Source organism: Callithrix jacchus, chromosome 3 (genome assembly GCF_049354715.1).
Source record: "Callithrix jacchus isolate 240 chromosome 3, calJac240_pri, whole genome shotgun sequence".
Taxonomy (NCBI): domain Eukaryota; kingdom Metazoa; phylum Chordata; class Mammalia; order Primates; family Cebidae; genus Callithrix; species Callithrix jacchus.
The window spans coordinates 91,823,246-91,849,563 of NC_133504.1; the positions used below are offsets into that span (position 1 = coordinate 91,823,246).

At 37.3% G+C, this 26,318-nt stretch overlaps 1 protein-coding gene and 1 long non-coding RNA gene across 3 annotated transcripts in view; one reads left to right on the top strand and one right to left on the bottom strand.

Moving 5' to 3' along the window:
• Window positions 1-26,318, bottom strand: part of ARHGEF38 (Rho guanine nucleotide exchange factor 38) — a 132,932-nt gene that overhangs the window by 48,951 nt on the left and 57,663 nt on the right. For both annotated transcript variants that reach the window (XM_035293202.3, XM_078366742.1), the window contains exon 3: window positions 11,545-11,668. In XM_035293202.3, the coding sequence (XP_035149093.3) occupies window positions 11,545-11,668 (124 nt within the window). The remainder of the gene's footprint in view (window positions 1-11,544; window positions 11,669-26,318) is intronic.
• Window positions 913-9,429, top strand: LOC118152230 (uncharacterized). The gene is made up of 3 exons (XR_004740751.3): window positions 913-990; window positions 2,795-2,850; window positions 4,736-9,429. It is a non-coding gene; the product is annotated as an uncharacterized LOC118152230 (long non-coding RNA).

The window sequence follows — 26,318 nt, forward strand, 5'->3', positions numbered from 1 at the left end:
TAGACACAGCCCAACACAAGATGAAGCTGTAAATAAGTATGCTCACTACAAAGAAGCTAACAGCAGAGACCAAAAAAGGAAAGAAATAAGGACAATCTCATGAATCCACAAAGTGATCAAATCAGAAAGTCAAAAAACAAAGAAGAACAAAAATACTTATTTTTATACACAAAGAACCCATTAAATGCAAATTATCTTGCATTTTCTTTAACAGGAGTGGTCTAGTTTGAAAGAATTTATAGCTCTTCCCTTAACAGAAGAATCGTTTTTTTATTCTTTTCCAATTAAAATTCTGTTGAGGCTCTAATAATAATTATTAAAGTTAAAAGATATTTAGTACTCTAATTGAAAGTCATTTATTCACCCAAAGGCCAGGTACAACACTGGCAGGCAGAATATTTTATTCCCCTCCCAGCCCTAGCAATGTATTCTGCTTCATAATAGTGCAGATGAAGCAGTGTGTCTTGCAGCAAAAAGTGATTCTGTTTCCACGGTAACATAACTCTCGGCTGCATTTCTTTAGTGGTGAAGGACAACTGCTCTGTCTAATGTATGTGGGTTTGAGGGGATGATTAGTAGCAGAGAAGGGACTAAGCCAACTCCATTGAAGGTAATTTCACTTGTGGCTGCCTATCACAAAGGCACCAGAATCCTATAAAATAAATAAAACTAGTGTGTTCTTCTTTTTAAAAATTCTACAACCCAAGAATTTCTGCATTGACATCCCCAAAAAGCAATTGCCATGCCAAGGAGAAAAAAAATGCACCATTTTAAATCTCTTTAGTTATCTTCATTATAAACAACTTCCCAAAATATTGATATTATGTCTGGATATCATTACTCATATATTGTAATGTGTTCCCTTTACTGATATGAATAAACGTATACTGCTCTTTCTGTTTATTTCATGTGCAGCCCAACATGTGCCATACCAAACCAGTTGGCTCTTATAGTATTGTAATCCTGCTCCAAGATGAATTTCTTCTGCAGGTAAGTAAACCAGGGTAAAGTCAATGATTTTCAAGGGATCTCCTTGTCCTGGGTTTTGTTTAGGAAAATAGCATAAAAGGGAAGAAGTAGTTGTATTCTTTAGTTCATCCTTTTTTGAAAATTTACTGGATGATCATCATGCATGAAACACTTTAGTAGGTCCTGTAGATACAAAGAACCAACTCTTCCTTCAAGGAACTTATACAGGATGCCAAGGAAGAGAGAGGAGACTGAACTGCCATTTACCACACTATGTGAAAAGTAATAAAGTACAGAGGGGCAACTATTCAGCCCTTGGGGAGCTTTGATCAATGCTCATAACAGCATGCCCTTGAAATAGGACCTCTGAGTGAGTGCAAAAAGCCAGGAGATAGGTGTTGGGGATAAGGTCTGTTCAGAAGTTTGGAATGCTCTCGTATAGCAGGATGGGACCACAGCACCTTGTGGAGCAGAGCTGCCAGACAGCTCTAGAACACATGTCTTCAGACTTTTACACAGAGGGTAGAGATGGCCCACTCTCACGTCTGTGAGGAAGTTCCAGAAGGGACTGTAATGTGGGCTGGGGCCAGATGATGAAGGACCTTGTGCAACATTAAGGAGACGGAACTTTCACCTGAAAGTGATGGGGAAGCATCAATAGATTTTAGGCAACTGACCAGATTGCGTTATAGAAAGACAATTCTGGTAGTTATTCACATGAAAGATAAAATTTGGGGGAGGAGTTGGTGAGAATAAAGAAGATAAACAAATTGAAAGCCTTCTATAAAGCAAAGTAAATAAACAATGAGGGGCGAAAACAGAAAGTTATTATAGTTAAGAGAGAGAGCACTAGAATCAACTGCCTGGGTTCAAATCCCAGTTTTACCATTAATTGATATGTGACAGCTGGGAAAGTTACTTATCTGTTCCTTAATTTCCTCATCTTTAAAATGGAAATAATAATAGTAGGGTTGTTTGAAGATTAAATGAGTGAAAATATGTAATATATTTGCGTCAGTTGCTGGCACATGCAAATGCTCAATAGATGTTAGCTATAACTAAAGCAAAACAAAGAGGATGCAGAAGAAAGGGGGAAAAATGGACATCAAACACGTGTGAGAGATGATTCCAGGCATATGCAAGAACTGTGGTTTAAGTAATCACGTGAGTAGACACTGACGGCATAACAGAGTTTAACGGAAAAGATGATGAGTTTAATTTTGGATGTATTGAGTTTGAGTTGTTTATTGTATGTTCAAGTAGAGAAGCCGTTTGTGAAATTGAATGTATGAATCTGGGATTTAGGAAAATAATATCTTGGACAGAGATGTAGGTTTCTAAAAATTGGGTAGTAGAAGGCACAAATTTATATGGTCATGCAAGAAATTTCAAAGAATGAGAAGAAAAAAAGTGCTTGAGGACCAGATGCTGGCCAACACTAACATTGAGGGCAGTATAGGAGCAAAGGAGACCACAGAGAAGCCTAAGAAGGCATAGCCACAAAGAAGAATCAGCATGAGGAGAGACAAGAACAAAAAGTGAGAAATACTGCCAAGACTGAATAAGTCTGTGGGTTTATGGGGACAGAGCTTGCTGGTTGTCTCCCCACCATCATCATCCGCTTCTAAAGAAATAAAAGGTTTTTTAGCTGCCCCAATTGAAATGGCATTTCCCAGCCTCCCATGTAATTGGTGTGGCCATGTAATTAAAGCCCACAATGGGATGTAAATGAAAGTGTCCCATGACAGTACCCAGGAACTTTCCTGAAGAGGCAGGTGGCTGAGGCTTTACACCATCTTCATCCTTGTCTCTGTTTGCTACCTAGGGTTCGGATACTATTAATACCTTTACCTTGTCCAAGAAGATCACAGCCACCTCTTGGTAAGTGGAGCTGTGAGCTGGGAGGAGCTTGCATCCTAGAGCACCCTGTGGAGCAGAGCTTCCATACAGCTCTAGAACACACGCCTTCAGACTTTCACACAGAGAGAAATCAACATCTGTCTTATTATGCTAGTAATGCTTTGTTTTTGTTTTCTGTTTCTCCCAGCTGAACTTAATTCTAATCAACACCCTGTGTTTTGTCTTGTTTTCTCTTTGACAGGAAAATATTTTGGGAGAAATACTGATGAGTTAAAGGCCCCCTCTATCCCACCCATTACATTTCATTTAAAAATTCTGTGAAAATATGACATGAACTGTTAGTTATGGAGGAGTTAAAGTTGGATGTTGCTTGTGTTAACAACAATAACAAAAAACTACGCCGTAGGTTCAACCTAAAAACGAACCAAGATGATGTTTTGAAAAATAATTTTAGTTGAAATCTCATGTATAAATTAAGGCCTGAGGAATATCCCAAAAGAAAATTATCTGTGGTTCTAAATAAAACTCGTCAAGGCGGAGTATTTAGAACGAGGAGAAGGGGGTGGTATGCATAGGGTAGAGATGGCCCACTCTGGGTGTAATAATACAGGCCTCTGACTGTTGTTTCCCTGAGTGACACACACAGCTTAGTGAAAGCGCCATGACCTGCCATCCCCAGTGAAAGAGCTTTCCTGGCAGCATTCACCCCCTGTGCCAGGGTTGCTCCCCATGGTCTGCTTATCCTCCTTGAGTGGGAGCCCAGCTTGACTAAACAAGGCAGTAAGTAGGTTCGCCAGCCCAAATGCCAGATCATCTGAATACTTTCTCCCTTTCTTTCCTAGCCTCATTCTGTTCTCCAGGGGAGTATAAAATGAGAGGGGAAGTGAGAAGAAAGAAACTGAGAGAGTAAATGCTGCTTAAGAAGCCACACTCCCTGACCTTCAGTCTCATTTAGCTCCTAGGTAGCCTGGGGAATAAAACTGACTGCTGAGGATATACCCAAGAGACCCTGGCTAGGATTGTAAAATTCAAACCAAATACAAGGGGCAGGTGGGACATGCAGCCTTGGGATTAAAACAAGGGTATCCCTTGAGCATCAATTTTATTAAGATATTTGAAGAAAAAAACCATTGGTTTCCTAGAACAGTAGACTGGAAAACTGATACAATTCTTATGACAAAATGAGACTTCCAAGTTATTTCATGCCTGTGGTTCTAGCTTCAGGACATAACTCCACGTTTCCTGGGGCTTATGATATTTCTCTTTTGATATCAGGAATATTTTGGTAAATTTTTTTCTGAAGCACTAGAGTAAGATAAGTTCAGAAAAAATGTGTTCATTGGATTTGACAATTCTGAGGTCCCTGGTGATGTGGTAATAGCATTTTTAGAGAGTTGGATTTAGGAGGGAATGACAGATGAGGAAGTAGGCCAAATAAAAAGAGCTGGATCCTAAAGAGAGAAACAGATAAAAGAAAGGAGCAGAGTGGAGGATGAGGACCTGTCATGATCATCTCTGTGTGCAGTGCAAGGGAGGACAGTGTCATAATTGTGGTGGGGTTCTCAAAGAAGGGACTGCCCTGAAGCTAAGGTGGCATCCACCCAGCACATTTGGCCATGGGAGGTGGCCAGCAGCTGAGCAGGACAAACTTGGGGATGCTAGTGGGCTGTGGAGTGGGTCAATGTTTGGAGAGGAAAAAGCTCTGGCCCGTATTTGGAAGAGCTAGAGTCCCTTCTGATTGTGTCCAGAGTTACCAATGTAAATTGGGCAAATTGCTCTTACTGTTTTTATCTCAGTAATGGAATAGATGCTCTTTAAATATTAGTCTAGCTCTAACATTTAAGAATACAGCTATATATTTTGATGACAGCTCACGGTTTCTTCCTGAATCTCGTTGACTCCCTAGACACTTAACTCCAGGTCAAGATTCTTTAACAACTGGCATCTTGAGGCAACACTGGTTCTCTGAGAAAGTGAAGGTTTTTGCTGGCTGGATCAGAAAAAGGTACAATAACTTTTTTTAAATGTAAGATTGATAACACTGAGGAATACCCTGTCTTATACCAATCATGATTTTTCATTTCTCTCATTTTAGTAAATACCACTCTTGAGAAAGCTTGCCTCTGCTGTAGCTAGTTGCTCTATATTACCTAGCAACCTCTGAAAATGACATTGACACCTTACAATGACATTGACCACAGGCAGACTCAGTGATGACAATAACAACAATCGTCTCCTGGTCCCTCTGTGTGCCAGTCAGTGCACTGAACACTTACTATTATCTCTAATTTCATCCATTCAGTAAATAGTTTTAAGGACAATGTTCTGGATGCTGGTGACACAATGGTCACAAAACAGACAAGAATTCCTCCTCTCATGGAACTTACATTCTGGAGGGTTATGCTCTATGTTTGGTATTTTCCTGCCATGGGTGTCTTGTTATTCCCATTGAAAGGATGAACAAATGTATGTGGAAACCATTGCTATTGACTTATCTGTTCTTCCTTCTTCCAAACCCATAGAATTTAGACTGGTAACACACCCAGTTAAAAATATTCACCTTTCCCCAAATCTCTGGTATTTAGATGGCCAAGTGTGTGTGCAAAGGTGTTTGTGTGTATATATATGTGAAATGAAATAACACGTGTGCAAAACAGAATGAGATATATCTAGAAGTCACTGGGAAAGGGTTATGTTCCCCCCAAATCAAAAAAGCCTTCTGAGGAGGTGGTTTTGCTTCACTGTCTTTAGGAAGCAATGCCTGGAAATGGAGTAGCCATCTGGGGGATGGTGTCAAAAGCCACATGCTGAGCATTGTGAAGGGAAGAGCATCAAGGAGCAGCAAGCAATTGCACTAGTCTTGGACTCATGAGTCACAGATTTCTTGTTACATGAGAAAAATAAGCCCCTTTCTGGTTAAACCCTTTTGGCCAGGTTTCTATTCCAGACAGGCAAACCCAATTCTCACTGACCCAAGTGACTTGCTCATAGCCATTGAGTTAGTGATGACAGCCAGGATTAAGACACAGATCTGTTTCATTTTAAAAGCCATTCTCAGGTTTGTCAAAGGTGAACTGCGGAGAGATAGCATGGGGAGAAACGCCAGATATAGGTGATGGGGAGGAAGGCAGCATGTCACACTGCCATGTGTGTACCTATGCAACAATCTTGCATGTTCTTCACATGTACCCAAAAACCTAAAATGCAATAAAAATAATTTTTTAAAAGCCATTTTCTTTCCAGGCTGTTGGGTACCCTCAAGGTTTGTTACTCTGTCTATGTACTTCTCATTTTAGTTTCCTGGAGGCTAGGAAAGTGTTCAGGAATTCACAGATTCTTACATTCCTTCCCGAGATTTAAAAATTTATTTCTATGTGTATCCTGTGCAATATTTGACTTTTCACAGGTCCATTCAAATGTGACCTCAACTCTCCAATACTCCTGGCACAGCTCAGCCACTGACTTCCACTGGCAGGTTCCATCAGCATAGCATCATAGAACTTACCATTCTCCTCAGAAATCAGAACTGTGAGACTTTTTACTAAGCCACCTTTATTTTATTTTTATTATAAGGAGTAAGTTAGCAGCACTGGGACCCATATTCACCCCACTCAAGAGATTGGAAGTCCAACCATCACCCCTCCCCCCCCATATTACAGCCTGGTACCTGCTTCCTCCTGATTTTTCTTTCTTGTGAGAGTTGATGTATCCTTGATCCTGAAAACCCCATTCCCCCATCATCATTTTCTCTGAAGCTGACAGCTTTTCTGTTACTTATAACACTTGCATTCTGATCTTTCAGCTGTTGGACCTGGGTGTCCCCCAAACCTCCACAATGACCCCACACATTCAAGCATGCAGGTCTAGGACCCTCCCAACCTATCTCAGTTGGTCAGAGTTAACCAGGTCAAGCCTATCTGTGTCCTGAGTAAAACATACACACACTTACACTCAATAATAATACTGAAAAACTCATTTAAGTGAGCGCTGCTGTAGTATCTCCCACACAGCACTATGATATGAATTGTCAGCAACTAATACTCTTCTCACAAACTCACTGCTAAAAGCACAGATTCCTACATCAGGGACCTACAAGAGACATTCTTTAGGAGAACAAAGCACTGCTAGAGAGCAACAGTACATCACCTACTACACCTTCAAAGAACAGAATGCTCTAAATTCTTTCTCTCCAAGGACAGAATCTCCCTCAGGAAAATGCATATGAGAAATCTCAATTCCTTTATCAAAAGCCTCTTTCAGGCTGGTTCTCAGCACAATATGCATGAGGTAAGCAAGTAAAGTAGATTCAAGCATGTTCATGACAGTCTTCTTTTAATACTTTGAAACATTATAATATGCAAACACATATAAGAGGACAATTGCTGTTGGGTTGTTTATTGCTATGTAACAAACCATCCCAATTCTTGGTGTCTTGAAACAACAGCCATTTTTATTTTCTCTCACAATTTTGTAGATTAACTGGTCTCAGCTCTATGGTTCTTCTGCTTCACTTGACATCCACTCGATCTGAGTCATCTAAGGGCTTATCCGGATTATAATGTCCAAGATGACTAATTTCACAAATCTAGTGCCTTGGCAGGAACAGTTGGAGGGCTGCCCTCTGCTGGGATGCTGGGATAGCAGTGCCACTTTCTCACTCTACATAGTCTCATCTGCTCATCTGCGCTCTCTCTCTGATGCTTCCAGTAAGGTAACTCGACTTTTTAAACGGCAGGCTTCCAAAATCATGAAAGTAGAAATTGTCAGGCTTTCCTAAGGCTTGGGCCCAGTTACTGATACGGTGTCATTTCCACTGCATTGTAATAATGAATCAGAGGGCCAGTCCAGAGTCAATATGACTCTAGACTATATTGCAGTGTGAACTAGGAGGCATGGTCTATTGAGGGCCATCTTTGGAGACTAGTTACTGCCGTTCCTGTTCACTCTACCAAATGTGGAAATGACACTTGATATGTTAAATCTCCCTTTAGAAGAAAATACGTCACTATTTTAGGCCCATGAGTCATCTAGATGCATAGATATAGGGAGCATCTAGAAATCAAACAAATCTAGCAAATCTGACTTGCTTGAAAAACATGATCAGGACCTCTGAGAAAGTCACATTTTATTCACTTGTTACATACAGAAGAAATCAAGCTTTTGAAATAAATGGGTAAATCTAATATTTGTGGGATAATTTATAACATCAGCTATTGGATATTAATTAGGGATAGGCACTGGGCTATCATTCTTTACATGTAATTTTGTCAAATCTTCATAAAAACCATATGGGATAAGTATTATTCTCTCCAGTTTCCAGATGAAAAATTGAAGTTCAATGAGGTTTGTGACTAGCCTAAGATCACAAACCTAGCAACAGGACAAGCCAAGATATAACTCAGGTCAACCTGATATTGAAACCCATGTGTTCTTAAACACTACACTGTCATCTACATGGAAACAAGAGCCACATCCCATACTCCCATCTATAATTTCCTATCTGGACACCATGCCGAAGTCAAGATTTTAAAATCCACTTTGTAACTTGGCATGACAGTACAGACAGTTTCCTCAGAGCTCTCAGATCTGCAAGCATATGCCTCTGTGTTTAAACTGAACCTTATCCAAACCCCAAGGTTATAATTGAGTAAAAATTTCTTCCTAGGTTATCTAAGTATCAGGAAAATTCTCCCTTTGGCACTCCAGCTGTGAATCACAAACTCTAATTCATGCCATCTAAGCACAAATAAATGGGACACCTGTGGTTTTCATTTGTGGTAACATAATTTTGGAAACATCTCACGAACAATCAGCTTATCTCATAAAATGTAAGTGCTTTGGTAAAAGATTTAGTGATGGAAAAATTGCTAGTGAGCTTGTATTGATATATCTACAACGTTTGGCTCAGAGAGGCCTTGTCGGCACTGTGTTCCAGTCACATAGGGCTGCTGCTGTCTGTTTTAAGAATTTCCTGTACCCTTGTTTTGAGGCCTTTACCCTATTTCTCATTTAGAAAGCCTTTTGCATCCAATTTCCACCTTTCTAAATCCTTCAAGTCCAAGCTCAGATCTTTCCAAATCAAGTTTTCCCTCACCATTTGAGTTGAAATAAATTAATCTCTCATCTGGTAATCTGTATTAGTTAGCAATTACCACAGGAAAAAAGAATCACTCCAAAATGTAAAAGCTTAAGACAACAACTGTTCATTTGCTCATAATTGTATGGGTCAATAACTGGGCAGAGTTTAACTGGCATTGACGGGGTTTACTTCTGTGTTTCCATCAGTTGGTGGACTGGCTGGGGGCCAACTGGTCAGCTGACAAGGACCTTACACTCAAGCCTGAGGCCTTGGCTGTGTTGCTTGGAATGGCTGGGCAGTTTGGGCCTCTGTCTTCACAAGCAGAGAGCAAAAGTCATAATGTTGTTGTAGAGCACCATTTTGCCCCATTTCATTGATCAAAGCAAGTCATAAGGCTGGCCCAGATACCAAGGGTAAGGATGATAAAATTAGACTCCAACAGATTCTTTTTCAAATATGGCCTCATTGTCTTGATTCAAAAAAAAAATTCTGTAATTTTCTTCGAAGTTGGAATTCTAGGATTAGTGAACCTGACATTATAAACATCTTCAATTGATTTTTTCTACAAATCATGTTTTTCAATTTTTATTTTGAACTAATCTTTGATAGAAAAGTTGAAAAAAAATAGTGCAGATAATTTTCAAATACTCTTTACCCAGCTTCATCAACATTAACATCTTACATAATCAAAATATGATTGTCAGAAGAGGAAAATCAACTTTGGTGCAATACAATTAACAAAACTAAATACTTTCCAGGAATTTCAACACTAATGCTCTTTTACTGTTTTAGACTCTATCCATGCTTCCACTAGCATTTATTTGTTACTCTGCCTGAGTTTCCTACAGTCTGTAGCAGTTCCTGAGTCTTCCCATATCTTTTAGACCTTGACACTTCAGAATAGTTTTGCTGTTGTTGTTGTTGTTTCTGAGACAGAGTCTTGTTCTGTTACCAGGCACCAGGCTGGAGTGCAGTGACGCAATCTCTGCTCACTGCAACCTTCGCCTCCCAGGTTCAAGCAATTCTCCTGCCTCAGCCTCCTGAGTAGCTGGGACCACAGGTGCGTGCCACCATGCCCAGCTAATTTTTGTATTTTTTAGTAGAGATGGGGTTTCACCATGGTCTCAATCTCTTGACCTCATGATCCACACACCTTGGCCTCCCAAAGTGCTGGGATTACAGGCGTGAGCCACCGCGCTCAGCCCAGAATAGTTTTGATTAGTTCCTTTGTCAAATGCCCCACATTTGAGTTTATCTGATGTTATCTAGTATTTTCTCATGACTGGTCATGATTACATACGCTTTGGGTAAAAATACCACAGATACAATGTTCCCTCAGTGCATAAGGTTCATAATGTGAATATGTGTTATTTCCTGGTGGTGTTGATCTTGATCTCTAGATAAAGGTGACCCCTGCCGTGTTTCTCAATTTAAAGCTACCATCTTTCCCTTTGCGGTTAATAATTACTTGAGGAGACATTTCATCACAAAGAATTGAATTTAAACTGTCTGTGGACGAAATCTTTTTGAGTGGGCTGGCTTTATTGCTGGGTCATTTCTTTCATTATATTTCATCTATATGACCAGCTTTGCTTATTAAACTTGGGTTCTCTATAAATATTAAACAAGACCAGTTTCATGCCATTTTTATAACTCTAGCAAATAAAAGGTAACAAAGACCTAATCAGTAAAGACATAAGTTGTTTGTGTATAGTCTATGTTTGTGGAAGTCAAAGAAAGGATCTATATTAAACAAGTGGCTACTTGTGGGCAAGACAGTGGCATTGGAGGGATATATGAAAGAAACTTACTGTTACTCTATGTGATCCTGAATTGTTTTAGTATTTTTGTAATGAGAATATATTGGGAATTATAAATGTGAAATAGAGAAATAATTCTAAAAAGCTTTTAGCCTACATGGCACTGTTTGTATGATGTCTTAGATGTGCAAACTGCCTTCAGGGAGTTCATAGCACATATTCTCTTGGAAATTCCCAAGAAATGGAGGAATAAAAATTTGCTTCAATACTTTTTGAATTATGTTTTCTGTAGTTATTTTTTAAAATCTTACCAGGGTAAGAAAATAAATATATCTGACCGAGAGTAAAAATGTATTTGGAAGGCAAATAATATAGAAAAAAAGAGAAAGCATGAAAAAAGTAGAACTTGTGTAAATTTTTAATAATTTACATTCCTTTAATAGTTTTACATTTCTCATGTAAGAAATTTATTACCTAAAAAAATTAATTGATTCATGGGCATAAGATCTAAAAACACATTGTAATGAAAATCAGCAACGCTCTTAGCATATTTAAATAATTAATTCTTTAAAGATCAAGTAAATGTTAGCCATTTTAAAAATTACAGAACATCTGGAAAGCAAAGAGATTGAACAATTGGAAATTAAAAAGGAAATGGTATGTTTTGTGCCACTGAGGGACTTCAGCAAATGGATACAAACCCATTTGAAAATAAATACAGAATCTGTATAATTAAAATGAGCCCAAAGATGGGTTTAGCATTTATATATCTCCTGGGAAGCATGGCGAGTCCGGAGTATAAAACCAAAGCAAAGGGAGGCTATTAAAAAATTATTTCCTGTTGTATTGTAGAACTCGAGAAGGGAATAAACATACCAATTACTTGCATGGCTGGTTCCACGTCTGTTGTGGCCTCTTCCAACAATGACAGCAGCTTGGCTGATATCTGATGCACGGACTCAATGTTGCTAAACAAGCCATCCACATCCAGCCTATCAATCTGAAGAAACAAAAAACATTGAGCTCATAGAGAAGCACTGTATTTAGGATATTTCTCCTGATAACAGTAAGCATTTTAAATGCCAGCCAATGCTGCCTCCATTAACGGTTTCTGTAAACATTCTTATTTAGGATTCTAGAGTGCAGTTTTTTTTTTTTTTTTAATCCAGGAAATCAGGATGATACATTTGTTACTTCTTTTAAAAAATTTTTGAATATGTTTTGAGTTGATTGTACATCTATATATTCCTATATAAACCAGAATAGGAAGATTTAGGCCTAATTGGTATTTTTATTAACTGCCCTCTATAAGGGTATGTACTAGTGTGTAAGGATTTAGAATATTTTACTGCCTATACAGCAGAAGTCAGACCTTACCCAAGGCAAGTAACTATTTTCAAAGCTGTTTTTAAACCACAGATGTTTAAAAAGTGATGACAAATAGTTGTGCTGGGATTCTTCTTCTTTTGCTTGATACAAATATAAATGGAAATCTTCATTAAATATATACTACTAATCAAGGATTCATCATATTTTGTTATTTCATGCACACCCTTAACAAACAGTGTACTTATTCTTAGATCTTATAGTGGGTGTTTATAATCATTTATTTATTCATTTAACCACCCTTTCATCAAATATTTTCTGAGAAGCTTTTATGTACCAAGAATTGCAATAGAAGCCAGACTGTGTCATATGTAGTGGTTGATTAACAGAGGGATGGCCGACTATTCTCAGCTATCTGAATATGGTGAGATATGTGTTCTGACTCTGATGAATCTTATTTGAATTCATTCCCTTGAGTTTCAGTTGGATATCCTTTCATAATCCAACAGTGAATGGTCAGGCCAAGCCATACTGGGGCAGGCTCTACTAGGCTACATCAGGGAACAGGAGTAGATGCCTTTTACTCATAACTTATTGTGAATGTGGTCATAGGTAGATAATTAATTCATCAATAATCAATTCATTGAGGAGTAGCACAAGTGAAAAGCAGAGTTGCTGGTATAAAACCAGGTCAGTAAAGTTAGGAGCATGAAAGAGAGAGAGAATCCAATTAAAGAAAATGTGCCAAGAAATTAGGGGAATTAGGAACAACGGATATAAGAAGTAAACCTAGAGAAATTCTGCAGATGAAGGCCAACGACTACAGCTTTTTTCCATGATTTCAGAATCAGTTCTTTAGGTGTGTGCAGGGTTTATTTAAAGGGAAGGAAGAAGGCAATCTGCTCATCTTTTTTATCCCATTCCTTTCTGACGTTGTCCCATCTACTGTGCTCCATATTGGACACCAATATTATTTTGGTAAGGATATTCTGTCACTGAACTTGGAAGCATGACTTCACATTGCACCTTTTCAAAATGCAGCGACTATGTCAGTTAGTTCTTATGCAATATGGTCTTGCTGTATACAAGTCTTTCAACCATATTAGGAAATTCCTCACTTTCCCATCATTCATCCTGTCCTCAAGATAATTCACAACCTCATCTGTAATCAAATTTATAAGATTATATGCAGTGGTTTATTTCAATATAGGATTAGACAACTTTTGAAAACTAGTTTTATGTATTCTGAAATTTCTTGTAATTAATTATTACATTGCAATCATTATTAGTTCTTATGGTCTTTAATCCAGTGTCACAAAATGTTCCTTAATTGAACACTCACTTTAATAGGAGATGACACATGTGGTTCTTTTGCTTGTAATCTAGAGAGGTTCAAGACTTTCAATTTCTATATTAGAAAATATATTTAATATTACAGAAAATATTTAAAAGGCATGTAACAGTTTTATGGATTTTCTCTTATTATTTAATAACAAATTATTATTAACTACTTAACATGAAATTACATTTACTAATGCTTTATTATTATCAGTGGCTCAAATGTCATATAGCTCTGAGTACCACTGATTTCACACACTGCTTATCCTAAAGAATTGCCTTATGTGTTGAGTAATAATTAAATCCACAATGGTATAACTTTGAATAATGCAAGATGTTTTCCAAAAGTTGTGTATGAATTAAATTTTTATAGATTGGTTCATTTCAAATTTACTAATTGTGTATTTTTTTAAATCATTTTTGAAATAAATCCTTCTAATATATGAAATTTTAGCCCCTGATTTACTTGCTTTATAAGATAAACTATCAGTAGTAAATCATAGTGTATCCCTGTTATTATTTCATTTTGTTGTGGAAACTTTATTCTGAGAAACTTGAAGTATTTCATGTTTATTATTTCATACATGACTCCAACTTCTTTGTAATGAATGAACCATCTTGAAGATACGGAAAATAATGCAGAGCAAAGAGAGGAGCTGTGCTCAAACTTAAGCAAGAAGTTCAGGGTAGAACTGGATTCAAAAATTGACCTTTTCATTCTGTGCCTTCATCCATTACCAGCAAATATTAATAATAGAGTACTTTGCTATCTCTGTTTAGATTTTTTTTGTTTGTTCCTGAGTTTTTCACAAAGTTGACGCTCCTACAATTTATTTCCCAAGGTCAGTATCCTGTATATCTGTTTAATTTAGATTACAAATCCATTTAGCAATGATCTAATTCTACATTTTATCTATAATCTTAGCTCAGTGCAACAAATACTAAATAACAAAAACATAGATTTTAATTCCACTTCTTCCTGAAGGACAGAAAGGATTAAAACATCAATTGGCCTGATTTCAAACACCCATATCACCATGAGCCCATGGGGATTCTATGAATCATAAAATGAATTCATAAACAGTCACTGTTATGCCAGGGAACAAACAAAGGCCTGGTACAAATGGGGTTTTAAAACTGATAGATAATTTTATGATTACTGATGTAAATTCAAGGAAGCATGTTTTTATATATATTAATCATTCACTAGAAACAAGCAATGCTCTAAAAGTTTAAGTCGAATTACATTTTAAATAGATTAAAATTCATTTTTTTAAAAAAAGACAGTCTAAGTACACAGTATTTTAAGCCAAGTCAGTATGTAATAAATCAGACTTACAAAACAAAAAAATTAAAAGCCAATGTTTCTTTTTCTTTTTTAAAAATTTCCTCCAAAAAAAAACCAGTATACATGTGCACAATGTGCAGGTTTGTTACATAGGTATACGTGTGCCATGGTGGTTTGCTGCACCTATTAACCCATCTTCTAAGTTCTCTCCCCTCCCCACCCACCCCTCAACAGGCCCTAGTGTGTGTTGTTTCCTTCTGTATCCATGTGTTATCACTATTCAACTTTCACTTATGAGTGAGAACATTCTGTATTTGGTTTTCTGTTTCTTTGTTAGTCTGTTAAGGATGATGGCTTCTAATTTTATCTATACCTCTGCAAAGGACATGATCCCATTTCTTTTTATGACTGCATAGTATTTCATGTTGCATATGTACCATATTTTCTTTATCCAGTCTGTCCTTGATGGGCATTTGGGTTGGTTCCATGTCTTTGCTATTGTAAATAGTGCTGCAATAAACATAGGTGTGCATGTGTATTTATAGTAGAATGATTAATATTCCTTTGGGTATATGCCCAGTAACTGGATTGCTGGGTCAAATGGTATTTCTGGTTCTAGATTAAAGGCCAGTGTTTCAATTGGCAATTTAATTTGTTGCTTTCTGAAAGTACTTATCACAAGATATGCTTCAAATAGCAAGTTTTCATTACATTTAAATAATTACTAGGTTTTAAAATCAGGTAATGTGATGACTCCAGCTTTGTTCATTTTGCTCAAGATTGCTTTGGCTCTTCAGGGTCTTGTGTGGTTGTATATCAGTTTTAAAGATATTTTTCTATGTATATGAAACATGTCATTGGAATTTTGATAGGAATAGCATTTAGTCTATAGATTGCTTTGGGTAGAATGAATATTTTAACAATATTAATTCTTCCAATCCATTAACACCAGGTATCTTTCTATTTATCTATGTCTTCTTCAAATTCTTTTAACAATGTTATGTAGTTTTCCATGACTTCAAATCTACTACAAAGCTATAGCAATCAAAACAGCATGGTACTAGCCTAATAACAGACATACACCAATGGAACAGAACAGAGAGCCCAGAAACAAATCCACACTTTTATAGTTGATTGATTTTCAACAAAGATGTCAAGAACACATGATTGGAACAGTCTTTTCAATACATGGTTGTAGAAAAACTCGCTATCCACATGCAGAAGAATGAAGTTAGACCTTTACCTCACACCAAATCAACTCCAGATGAATCGAAGACTTAAATCTAAAGCCTGAAATTGTAAAATAACTGAAAGAAAACACAGGGGAAAAACTCCCTAACATTGGTCTGGGCAATTATTTCTTGGATATAACCCCAAGGCACAGGAAACAAAAGGAAAAATAGACAAATGGATTTACATCAAACTTAAAAGCTTCTGCACAGCAAAGAAAACAATAATCAGAGTTGAGAGACAACCTGTGGAATGACAGAATACATTTGCAAACCACACATCTGATAAGGGGTGTTAATATAGAAAATATATAAGGAACTCAAACAACTCAAAAGTAGTAAAACAGACAATCCCATTTAAAATGAGCAAAACTAATGGATACTAGGCTTAATACCTGAGTGATGAAATAATGTGTACCACAACACCCCTCGTGACACATGTTTACCTGCTCTTTCCGCACACATACCCATGAACTTAAAAGTTAAAAAAAAATTAAAAAATAAAATGAAAGTTAAAAAAAAAAAAGGAAGATATAGGGTGACTATAGTTAATAATAATTTATTGTTTTTTTTTTTTTTTTTTTTTTGAGACGGAGTTTCGCTCTTGTTACCCAGGCTGGAGTGCAATGGCGCGATCTCGGCTCACCGCAACCTCCGCCTCCTGGGTTCAGGCAATTCTCCTGCCTCAGCCTCCTGAGTAACTGGGATTACAGGCACGTGCCACCATGCCCAGCTAATTTTTTGTATTTTTAGTAGAGACGGGGTTTCACCATGTTGACCAGGTTGGTCTCGATCTCTCGACCTCGTGATCCACCCGCCTCGGCCTCCCAAAGTGCTGGGATTACAGGCTTGAGCCACCGCGCCCGGCCCAATAATAATTTATTGTTATGTTTCAAAGTAGCTAGAAGATTTAGAAAGTCCCAACTCAAACAAAACTATAAATGTTCTGAAACCCATACTTGAAAATATTTTAAAAAGGAATGAAAGACGTTAGAAGTGATGAACATCCCAATTACTAAGATTTGATCATTGCACATTGTATGCTTATATCTAAATATTACATGTACTCTGCATATATGTACAAGTATTATGGATTCATAAAAATTAAAAATAAATTAAATTACAAAAAATGGGCAAAGGATCTAAATAGATGTTTCTCAAAAGAAGACATAAAAATGGCCAACAGGTATTTAATGCTCAATATCACTATCATCACAGAAATCAAATTAAAATCATGATGAGCTACCACCACACACTTAGAATGACTATTATTAAAAAGATAAAGAAAACAAGTGTTGGTGAGGATGTGGAGAAAAGTGAACTCTTGCATACTTTTGGTAGGAATGTAAATTAGTACAGCCATTATGGAAAACAGTATGGAGTTTACTCAACAAATTAAAAAGGTTACAGCTAAAAGACAGTTGTCTAGATAGTGGGCCCTCATCAGACACTGAATCTGTTGGCGTCTTAATGTGGGACTTCCCAGCTTGCAGAACTGTGAGAAGTAAATTTCTATTGCCTATGTCACTCAGCTTATGGCATTTTTAAAATAGAAGCCCAACTGGACTAACATAGTATGTAAGTTTTTATCTTCAACAATCATCTTTGTGGAAAACTTGTCTGTGAAAAAGTCACAAAGAGGAAAGCTAACCCTGGCAAAGTCTTGTTAGCCCTTGGATCTAGCCTTGCTTAAAGCAAGAAATCCTTATTCCATAAGGCGACACACTGTCTTTTTTATTTAAGCTAGTTTGAACTTTATTTCTATTACCTATGACCCAAAGAAGACTAATACACTTTTGATTGTAGTCAAAATGTTACTTTCTCTAGGAAATATTTCCTGTTCTTTGGTTAGAACTAACCTGTCCTTCTCCCACACTTCCATGACTCTTGCTTTGTATTGCTCACTGCTTATATGGAAGTCCATTATATTTATCAGAAATATTTATTAATTTATCTCTCTCTATGACAAAACTGTGAGTTCCTCTAAGACATTTGTCTTTGTGGGCACTCTACTGTATCTAAAACAGTTCTGGATATATGCATAGTTACTCAGCAAAAGTTTAAAAATTTGAACTGAATTGAATCCCTACAGTACAAATGATCTATTTACTCTTGTTGGAGCCAAAAACATATATTCTTTGTAATCACTTCAGTAGGCTCTGAATAACAAGCATGCGAAAATCAAAAGTGGTTTAAAGGAAAAAAATAACCTAATTTAGTTGTTCAAAACTATTACATGGATATTTTATAATTTTCTACTTAATTTTATCTGCAAAGGCACACTATCGTGCTTAGTTTGGCCATTGGTATAACTGGCCGATTTGCTGACAGAAGCCAATCTTCCCCTAGTTTACACCTGGGACATTCCGGTTTGTAGGCTTCCCTTTAATGAGCACTGAGTGAATCAGCCTAAATCCCATTACCGGGAGGAAAAGCCAAACATTCTTAGGTGTCCTGCAGACCCCTAACCACTAACATCTCTAAAAGTAACACCTTAAAGAAGTCTAGGAACAAACGTTGTTTGAAAAAAATAAATTAAGCTATTATTATGAAAGTAGTCCATGTCATTGTAGAAAACTAAGGATGAGTGGATAAAAGAAAGTAAAAGAAAGAATATACAATCACCTGTAATTCTACCACACAGAAATAGCCACTGATGATATTTTCAGGTATGTTTTTTCAGATTATTCTTCTCTGTGTGTCTGTGTGTCCATCCATACAAAAATTATATACTTCAAATAGAGCTAATTCTTTTACCTTAACAACATAACATGAACATCTTTTTCATTTTTAATGTAACATTATGTGAAAATACTGTAGTGTGCTTAACCATTCATAAATCTGAAATCTATATAGATCACCATTTTCATAATTATAATCAGCTTTCTTAGCTAAAGACTTGTTCACACTCATAATTATCACTGAGCTAAAGTTATTAACTTTTTTAAAGGACTTTAAAAACTATTAACAAATAAACGTTGTTTTTATCTTTCAACAACCAGTGGATTTAAAACTGTCAATTGGATACTGCTGTCCCGACCTCAATTTGGAACTATATTTCTGTGTTCCTAATTTGATGATCAAAAATCACACAACTTAGAAGTTCTCTATATTATGTGCATGGCATATATCTTTAATACAGCAATTGAAGAAGAAGGAAGAAAATAAATAGCACTGCTTTTAAGAGCCGTGGTGATTGCCACCAACCAAATCATCCTCTGGAAATTGTTTCTAGAAAAGTCTTCAGTGTTTGGATTTGGTGTAGTTTGGCAGTAAACCTACATTCAAATAGGGCCTAATCCTGGGCTCCCTGAACTTACTGTAGTAATTACATTAGAATTAATAGGGCAAATTCTCCTTGGTCATCATCTGATTTGGTCTAATAGAACCTTGATGCCATCTACTCCTATAGGGCAGTTCCACATACAACATTTTAGTGAGGCCTGGATGCATCCTCTAAATTAGATTGATCCATTATTAATGCTGAAGCCATCAAAACCCAATGATATAGAGACTGTGGTAAGTATCGTGGAAGAAAGCTGCCATGCTTTACAAAATATTTGAGAAGTGGAGACCCAACGGGGACATGCTGAGAGAAAAAAGTACGTTTTGTTTTATTTTTTAGTGAGGAAGATGAGAAGAAGAATGCTTGTGAGACAGAAATTGCAGCAAGTGGTAAAAAAGATGTTGGCAGAAAGCCATAGCCACCATTGGGCTAGGATAATTGTCTAATTACTATGGCATTTACTGAGACAGTTGGCTTCTAGATTACAAAGCTTTTCAGTATAAACTAGCCATTATTTCATCAGGTTTCTCAAAACTGCTGATTTGTATGTGTGAAATTTCCTGCTGTGAAACTAGATTTGAAACTGGCGAATTCAGCCAAACTATGAGTTGAATCAATATCACAGCTTTATAGCAAGTCTTTTAACTAATCTTACAGATAGATGTCTAAGTTACCTGATAATTGCCAGGAAACATTCCAGGCCAGAGTTATTAATGTGGACAGACCTACATTAGGACAGAGACGTTAGTCCCTTTGCAGAAAGAAGAGTGGGGAGTCTGAAGCAGAAATCTCACCATGTATGTGAAGAAGGGCAGAGGCAACAGTCAAAGCCAGACAAAAAGCCAGACAAAGAGTCCAACTTGAGAAGTCCCTGAGTGAAGAAGTCCAACAGCCCTGGAACTTAAAATAAAAACTAAAAACAAATCCAACAGAAAATTTGTTTTGACTAGTAATAGAAAAGCAAGGTGCTTGTATTGATATCCTTGGGTAAAAGTTAGGTGTTTAACTAAAGGTCTCTGCTTTTGTTTCTCTTCTCTGCATTGACACAAGGACAGGCAGAAAAGGAGTTTCTCGGCAAAGATTTTAGGTGGTCTTGCCATTCTTTTCCTACTTTAAATTTTATAGGAAATGTTCCAAGGACAAACTGTCCTGCTAAATATAGGACTTTTGAATTGCAGGGCTAGCATATTTTGTAATCTTTTCAGAAACTCTTTAATAAGCATAGACTAAATACTATGATTTATATTGTAGAAATAAAGAGAAAGTAATTTGTAAACTATTTGGAACAATCACTGAGATTATAAGAAAAATTCATAATTTTTAATGCACCCATGCCAGTCAAAAAATTATAATTAAAGACTTGTGACTGGGCATGATGAATGGGATAAACATTTTTATGCTTTGATCACTTGAGTACTCACTGTGTGAGTATGTGTGTGAATGTGTGTACATACATGTTTATTTTTTCTTCCTGTACATACTCAAACTGAGAGCTTATAATAATCATAACTTTTTCAACAAACATCCATATCCTTCAGGCCTAATATCTGAAAGAAACTAGTGATAGCGGGGATGACTGAGCATAACATCCATTTTTTTTTCTGATTTAATAACACAATTGCAAAGTTCTGATCTTCAATAATACAACAAAAACTAGAACTCACTGAAAATAATTTGAAAAATGATGAAATGCTTTTGCAAAAGAAAGGAAAAGAAAAATTTACTAGAGAATAAATGAAAGGAAAAAAGTAGGGTAAAACAGATGATACAAAAAGATGTGGGAGAGGTGTGTGACAGTAGACTTGAGTAGTAACATAAGAATTAGGGACAAAACTGGTACAACATAGAACAAATATCCATGAAGTCCATCTGTGTTGTAAATTCTGGTGTTTCTAGGATTTGATCACTTGGCCACTGTGATTCCCACACTTTTTCCCTTGGGCATCTCATTTGTTTTAGCACTCTGATCATCGTATCTAAGTTAAGCATTACTGCTTAAATTTCCAATGATTTCCCTTCCCCAAACACATGAAGTCAGTTCTTCTGGCATTGGGCTCTCCATGGCCTTGCCTCTGCACCTCCTTTCTGCTTTTCCTCCTGTGGCGTGGCAATCCAGAAGCTGTTTGATTTCATGGCACACACTATGCTAGTCTATATCATGTTTTCTTATTATCCATTTCATGTTTCTTTCTTTTTTTTATTGCATTTTAGGTTTTGGGGTACATGTGCAGAACATGCAAGACAGTTGCATAGGTACACACATGGCAGTGTATTTCGCTGCCTTCCTCTTCTTCACCCACATTTGGCATTTCTCCCCAGGCTATCCCTCCCCAGCTCCCCCCTCTACTGTCCCTCCCTTTTTCCCCCCAATAGACCCCTGTGTTTAGTACTCCCTTCCCTGTGTCCATGTGGTCTCATTTTTGATCACCCACCTATGAGTGAGAATATGCAGTGTTACATTTTCTGTTCTTGTGTCAGTTTGCTGAGAATGATGTTCTCCAGATTCATCCATGTCCCTACAAAAGACACTAACTCATCATTTTTGATTGCTGCATAATATTCCATGGTGTATATGTGCCACATTTTCCCAATCAAGTCTATCATCGATAGACATTTTGTTTGATTCCAGGTCTTTGCTAATGTAAATAGTGCTGCAATGAACATTCGTGTGCATGTCTCCTTATAGTAGAATGATTTATAGTCCTTTGGATATATACCCAGTAATGCGATTGCTGGGTCAAATGAAATTTCTATTTCTAAGGCCTTGAGGAATCGCCACACTGTCTTCCACAATGGTTGAACTAATTTACACTCCCACCAACAGTGTAAAAGTGTTCCTTTTTCTCCACATCCTCTCCAGCATCTGTTGTCTCCAGATTTTCTAATGATCACCATTCTAACTGGCGTGAGATGGTTTCTCAATGTGGTTTTGATTTGCATCTCCCTAATGACCAGTGATGATGAGCATTTTTTCATATGTTTGTTGGCCTCATGTATGTCTTCTTTTGTAAAGTGTCTGTACATATCCTTTGCCCATTTTTGAATGGGCTTGTTTTTTTCCTGTAAATCTGTTTGAGTTCTTTGTAAATTCTGGATATCAGCCTTTGTCAGATGGGTAAACTGCAAAAATGTTTTCCCATTCTGTTGGTTGCCGATTCACTCTAGTGACTGTTTCTTTTGCCGTGCAGAAGCTGTGGAGTTTGATTAGGTCCCATTTGTCTAATTTGGCTTTTGTTGCCAATTCTTTTGGTGTTTTGTTCATGAAGTCCTTGCCTACTCCTATGTCCTGAATGGTTTTGCCTAGATTTTCTTCTAGGGTTTTTATGGTGCCAGGTCTTATGTTTAAGTCTTTAATCCATCTGGAGTTAATTTTAGTGTAAGGTGTCAGGAAGGGGTCCAGTTTCTGCTTTCTGCACATGGCTAGCCAGTTTTCCCAACACCATTTATTAAACAGGGAATTGCTTGTTTTTGTCACGTTTATCAAAAGATTGTATGGTTGTAGATATGTTGTGTTGCCTCGGATGCCTCTGTTCTGTTCCATTGGTCTATATCTCTGTTTTGGTACCAGTACCATGCTGTTTTGATTACTGTAGCCTTGTAGTATAGTTTGAAATCTGGTAGTGTGATGCCCCCCCACTGTGTTCTTTTTGCTTAGAATTGACTTGGCTATGCGGGCTCTCTTTTGGTTCCATATGAAGTTCATGGTGGTTTTCTCCAGTTCTGTGAAGAAAGTCAATGGTAGCTTGATGGGGATAGCGTTGATTCTATAAATTACTTTGGGCAATATAGCCATTTTCACGATATTAATTCTTCCTAACCATGAACATGGAATGCTTCTCCATCTGTTTGTGTCCTCTCTGATTTTGTTGAGCAGTGGTTTGTAGTTTTCCTTGAAGAGGTCCCTTACATTCCTTGTGAGTTGTATTCCTAGGTATTTTATTCTTTTTGTAGCAATTGTGAATGGCAGTTCGTTCTTGATTTGGCTCTCTTTAAGTCTGTTATTGGTGTATAGGAAGTCTTGTGATTTTTGCACATTGATTTTATATCCTGAGACTTTGCTGAAGTTGCTTATCAGTTTCAGGATTTTTTGGGCTGAGGCGATGGGGTCTTCTAGGTATATTATCATGTCGTCTGCAAATAGAGACAATCTGGCTTCCACCTTTCCTATTTGAATACACTTTATTTCTTTTTCTTGCCTGATTGCTCTGGCTAGAACTTCCAGTACTATATTGAATAGGAGTGGTGAAAGAGGGCATCCTTGTCTAGTGCCAGATTTCAAAGGGAATGCTTCCAGTTTCTGCCCATTCAGTATGATATTGGCTGTTGGTTTGTCATAAATAGCTTTTATTACTTTGAGATATGTTCCATCGATACCGAGTTTATTGAGGGGTTTTAGCATAAAAGGCTGTTGAATTTTGTCAAATGCCTTCTCTGCATCAATTGAGATAATCATGTGGTTTTTGTTTCTCGTTCTGTTTATGTGGTGAATTATGTTTATAGACTTGCGTATGTTGAACCAGCCTTGCATCCCCAGGATGAATCCTACTTGTTCATGATGGATAAGTTTTTTGATGTGCTATTGCAATCGGCTTGCCAGTATTTTATTGAAGATTTTGCATCTATGTTCATCATGGATATTGGCCTGAAGTTTTCTTTTTTTGTTGGGTTTCTGCCGGGTTTTGGTAACAGGATGATGTTGGTCTCATAAAATGATTTGGGAAGGATTCCCTCTTTTTGGATTATTTGGAATTGTTTCAGAAGGAATGGTACCAGCTCCTCTTTGTGTGTCTGATAGAATTCGGCTGTGAACCCATCTGGACCTGGGCTTTTTTTGTGTGGTAGGCTCTTAATTGCTGCCTCGACTTTAGACTTTGTTACTGGTCTATTCATAGTTTCGGCTTCCTCCTGGTTTAGGCTTGGGAGGACACAGGTGTCCAGGAATTTGCCCATTTCTTCCAGGTTTACTAGTTTATGTGCATAGAGTTGTTTGTCATATTCTCTGATGATGGTTTGAATTTCTGTGGAATCTGTGGTGATTTCCCCTTTATCGTTTTTTATTGCATCTATTTGGTTGTTCTCTCTTTTCTTTTTTATCAGTCTGGCTAGTGGTCTATTTTGTTGATCTTTTCAAGAAACCAGCTCTTGGATTTATTGATTTTTTGAAGGGTTTTTCATGTCTCTATCTCCTTCAGTTCAGCTCTGATCTTAGTTATTTTTTGTCTTCTGCTAGGTTTTGAGTTTTTTTGATCTTGCTCCTCTAGTTCTTTCAATTTTGACAATAGGGTGTCAATTTTGGATCTCTCCACTCTTCTCATATGGGCAATTATTGCTATATATTTTCCTCTAGAGACTGCTTTAAATGTGTCCCAGAGATTCTGGCATATTGTATCTTCATTCTCATTGGTTTCAAAGAATTTCTTTATTGCTGCCTTCATTTCATTGTTAATCCAGTCAACATTCAAGAGCCAGTTGTCCAGTTTCTATGAAGCTGTGTGATTCTGGGTTAGTTTCTGAATTCTGAGTTCTAAGTTGATTGCACTATGGTCTGAGAGACTGTTACAATTTCAGTTGTTTTGCATTTGCTGAGGAGTGCTTTACTTCCAATTATGTGGTCAATTTTAGAGTAGGTGTAATGTGGTGCTGAGACGAATGTATGTTCTGTGGATTTGGGGTGGAGAGTTCTGTAAATGTCTATCAGGTTTGCTTGTTCCAGGTCTGAGTTCAAGCCCTGGATATCCTTGTTGATTTTCTGTCTGGTTGATCTGTCTAATATTGACAGTGGAGTGTTAAAGTCTCCCACAATTATTGTGTGGGAGTCTAAGTCTCTTTGTAAGTCATTAAGAACTTGCCTTATATATCTGGGTGCTCCTGTATTGGGTCCATATGTATTTAAGATGGTTATCTCTTCTTGTTGTATCAATCCTTTTACCATTATGTAATGACCTTCTTTGTCTCTTTTGATCTTTGTTGCTTTAAAGTCTATTTTATCAGAGATGAGAATTGCAACTCCTGCTTTTTTTTTTTTTTCTCTTCATTTGCTTGGTAAATCTTCTGCCATCCCTTTGTTTTGAGCCTTTGTTCATCCTTGCATGTGAGATGTGTTTCCTGAATACAGCACACAGATGGGTTTTGGCTTTTTATCCAATTTGCCAGTCTGTGTCTTTTGATTGAGGCATTTAGCCCATTTACATTTAGGTTTAATATTGTTATGTGTGAATTTGATACAGCCATTTTGATGCTAGCTGGCTGTTTAGCCTCTTAGTTGATGTGGATTCTTCATTTTGTTGATGCTCTTTAGCATTTAGTGTGTTTTTGGAATGGCTGGTACTGGTTTTTCTTTTCTATGTGTAGTGCCTCTCTCAGGAGCTCTTGTAAAGCAGGCCTGGTGGTGACAAAATCTCAGAGTACTTGCTTGTTTGCGAAGGATTTTATTTTTTCTTCACTTATGAAGCTCAGTTTGGCTGGGTATGAAATTCTGGGTTGAAAGTTCTTTTCTTTAAGGATGTTGAATATTGGCCCCCACTCTCTTCTGGCTTGTAGTGTTTCTGCCAAGAGATCTGCTGTGAGTCTGATGGGCTTCCCTTTGTGGGTGACCCGACCTTTCTCTCTGGCTGCCCTTAGTATTTTCTCCTTCATTTCCACCCTGGTGAATCTGATGATCATGTGCCTTGGGGTTGCTCTCCTTTTGGAATATCTCTGTGGTGTTCTCTGTATTTCCTAGATTTGAGTGTTGGCCTGCCTTGCTAGGTTGGGGAAATTTTCCTGGATAATATCCTGAAGAGTATTTTCCAGCTTGGATTCGTTCTCTTTGTCACATTCTGGTACACCTATCAAACGTAGGTTAGGTCTCTTCACATAGTCCCACATTTCCTGGAGACTTTGTTCATTGCTTTATGCATTTTTTTTCTCTAATCTTGGTTTCTCATTTTATTTCATTGAGTTGATCTTCGACTTCTGATATTCTTTCTTCTGTTTGGTCAATTTGGCTGTTGAAACTTGTGCATGCTTTGTGAAGTTCTCGTGTTGTGTTTTTCAGCTCCTTCAATTCATTCATATTCCTATCTAAGTTATCCATTCTTGTTATCATTTCCTCGAATCTTTTTTCAAGGTTCTTCATTTCTTTGCATTGATTTAGAACATGTTCTTTTAGCTCACAGAAGTTTCTCATTACCCACCTTCTGAA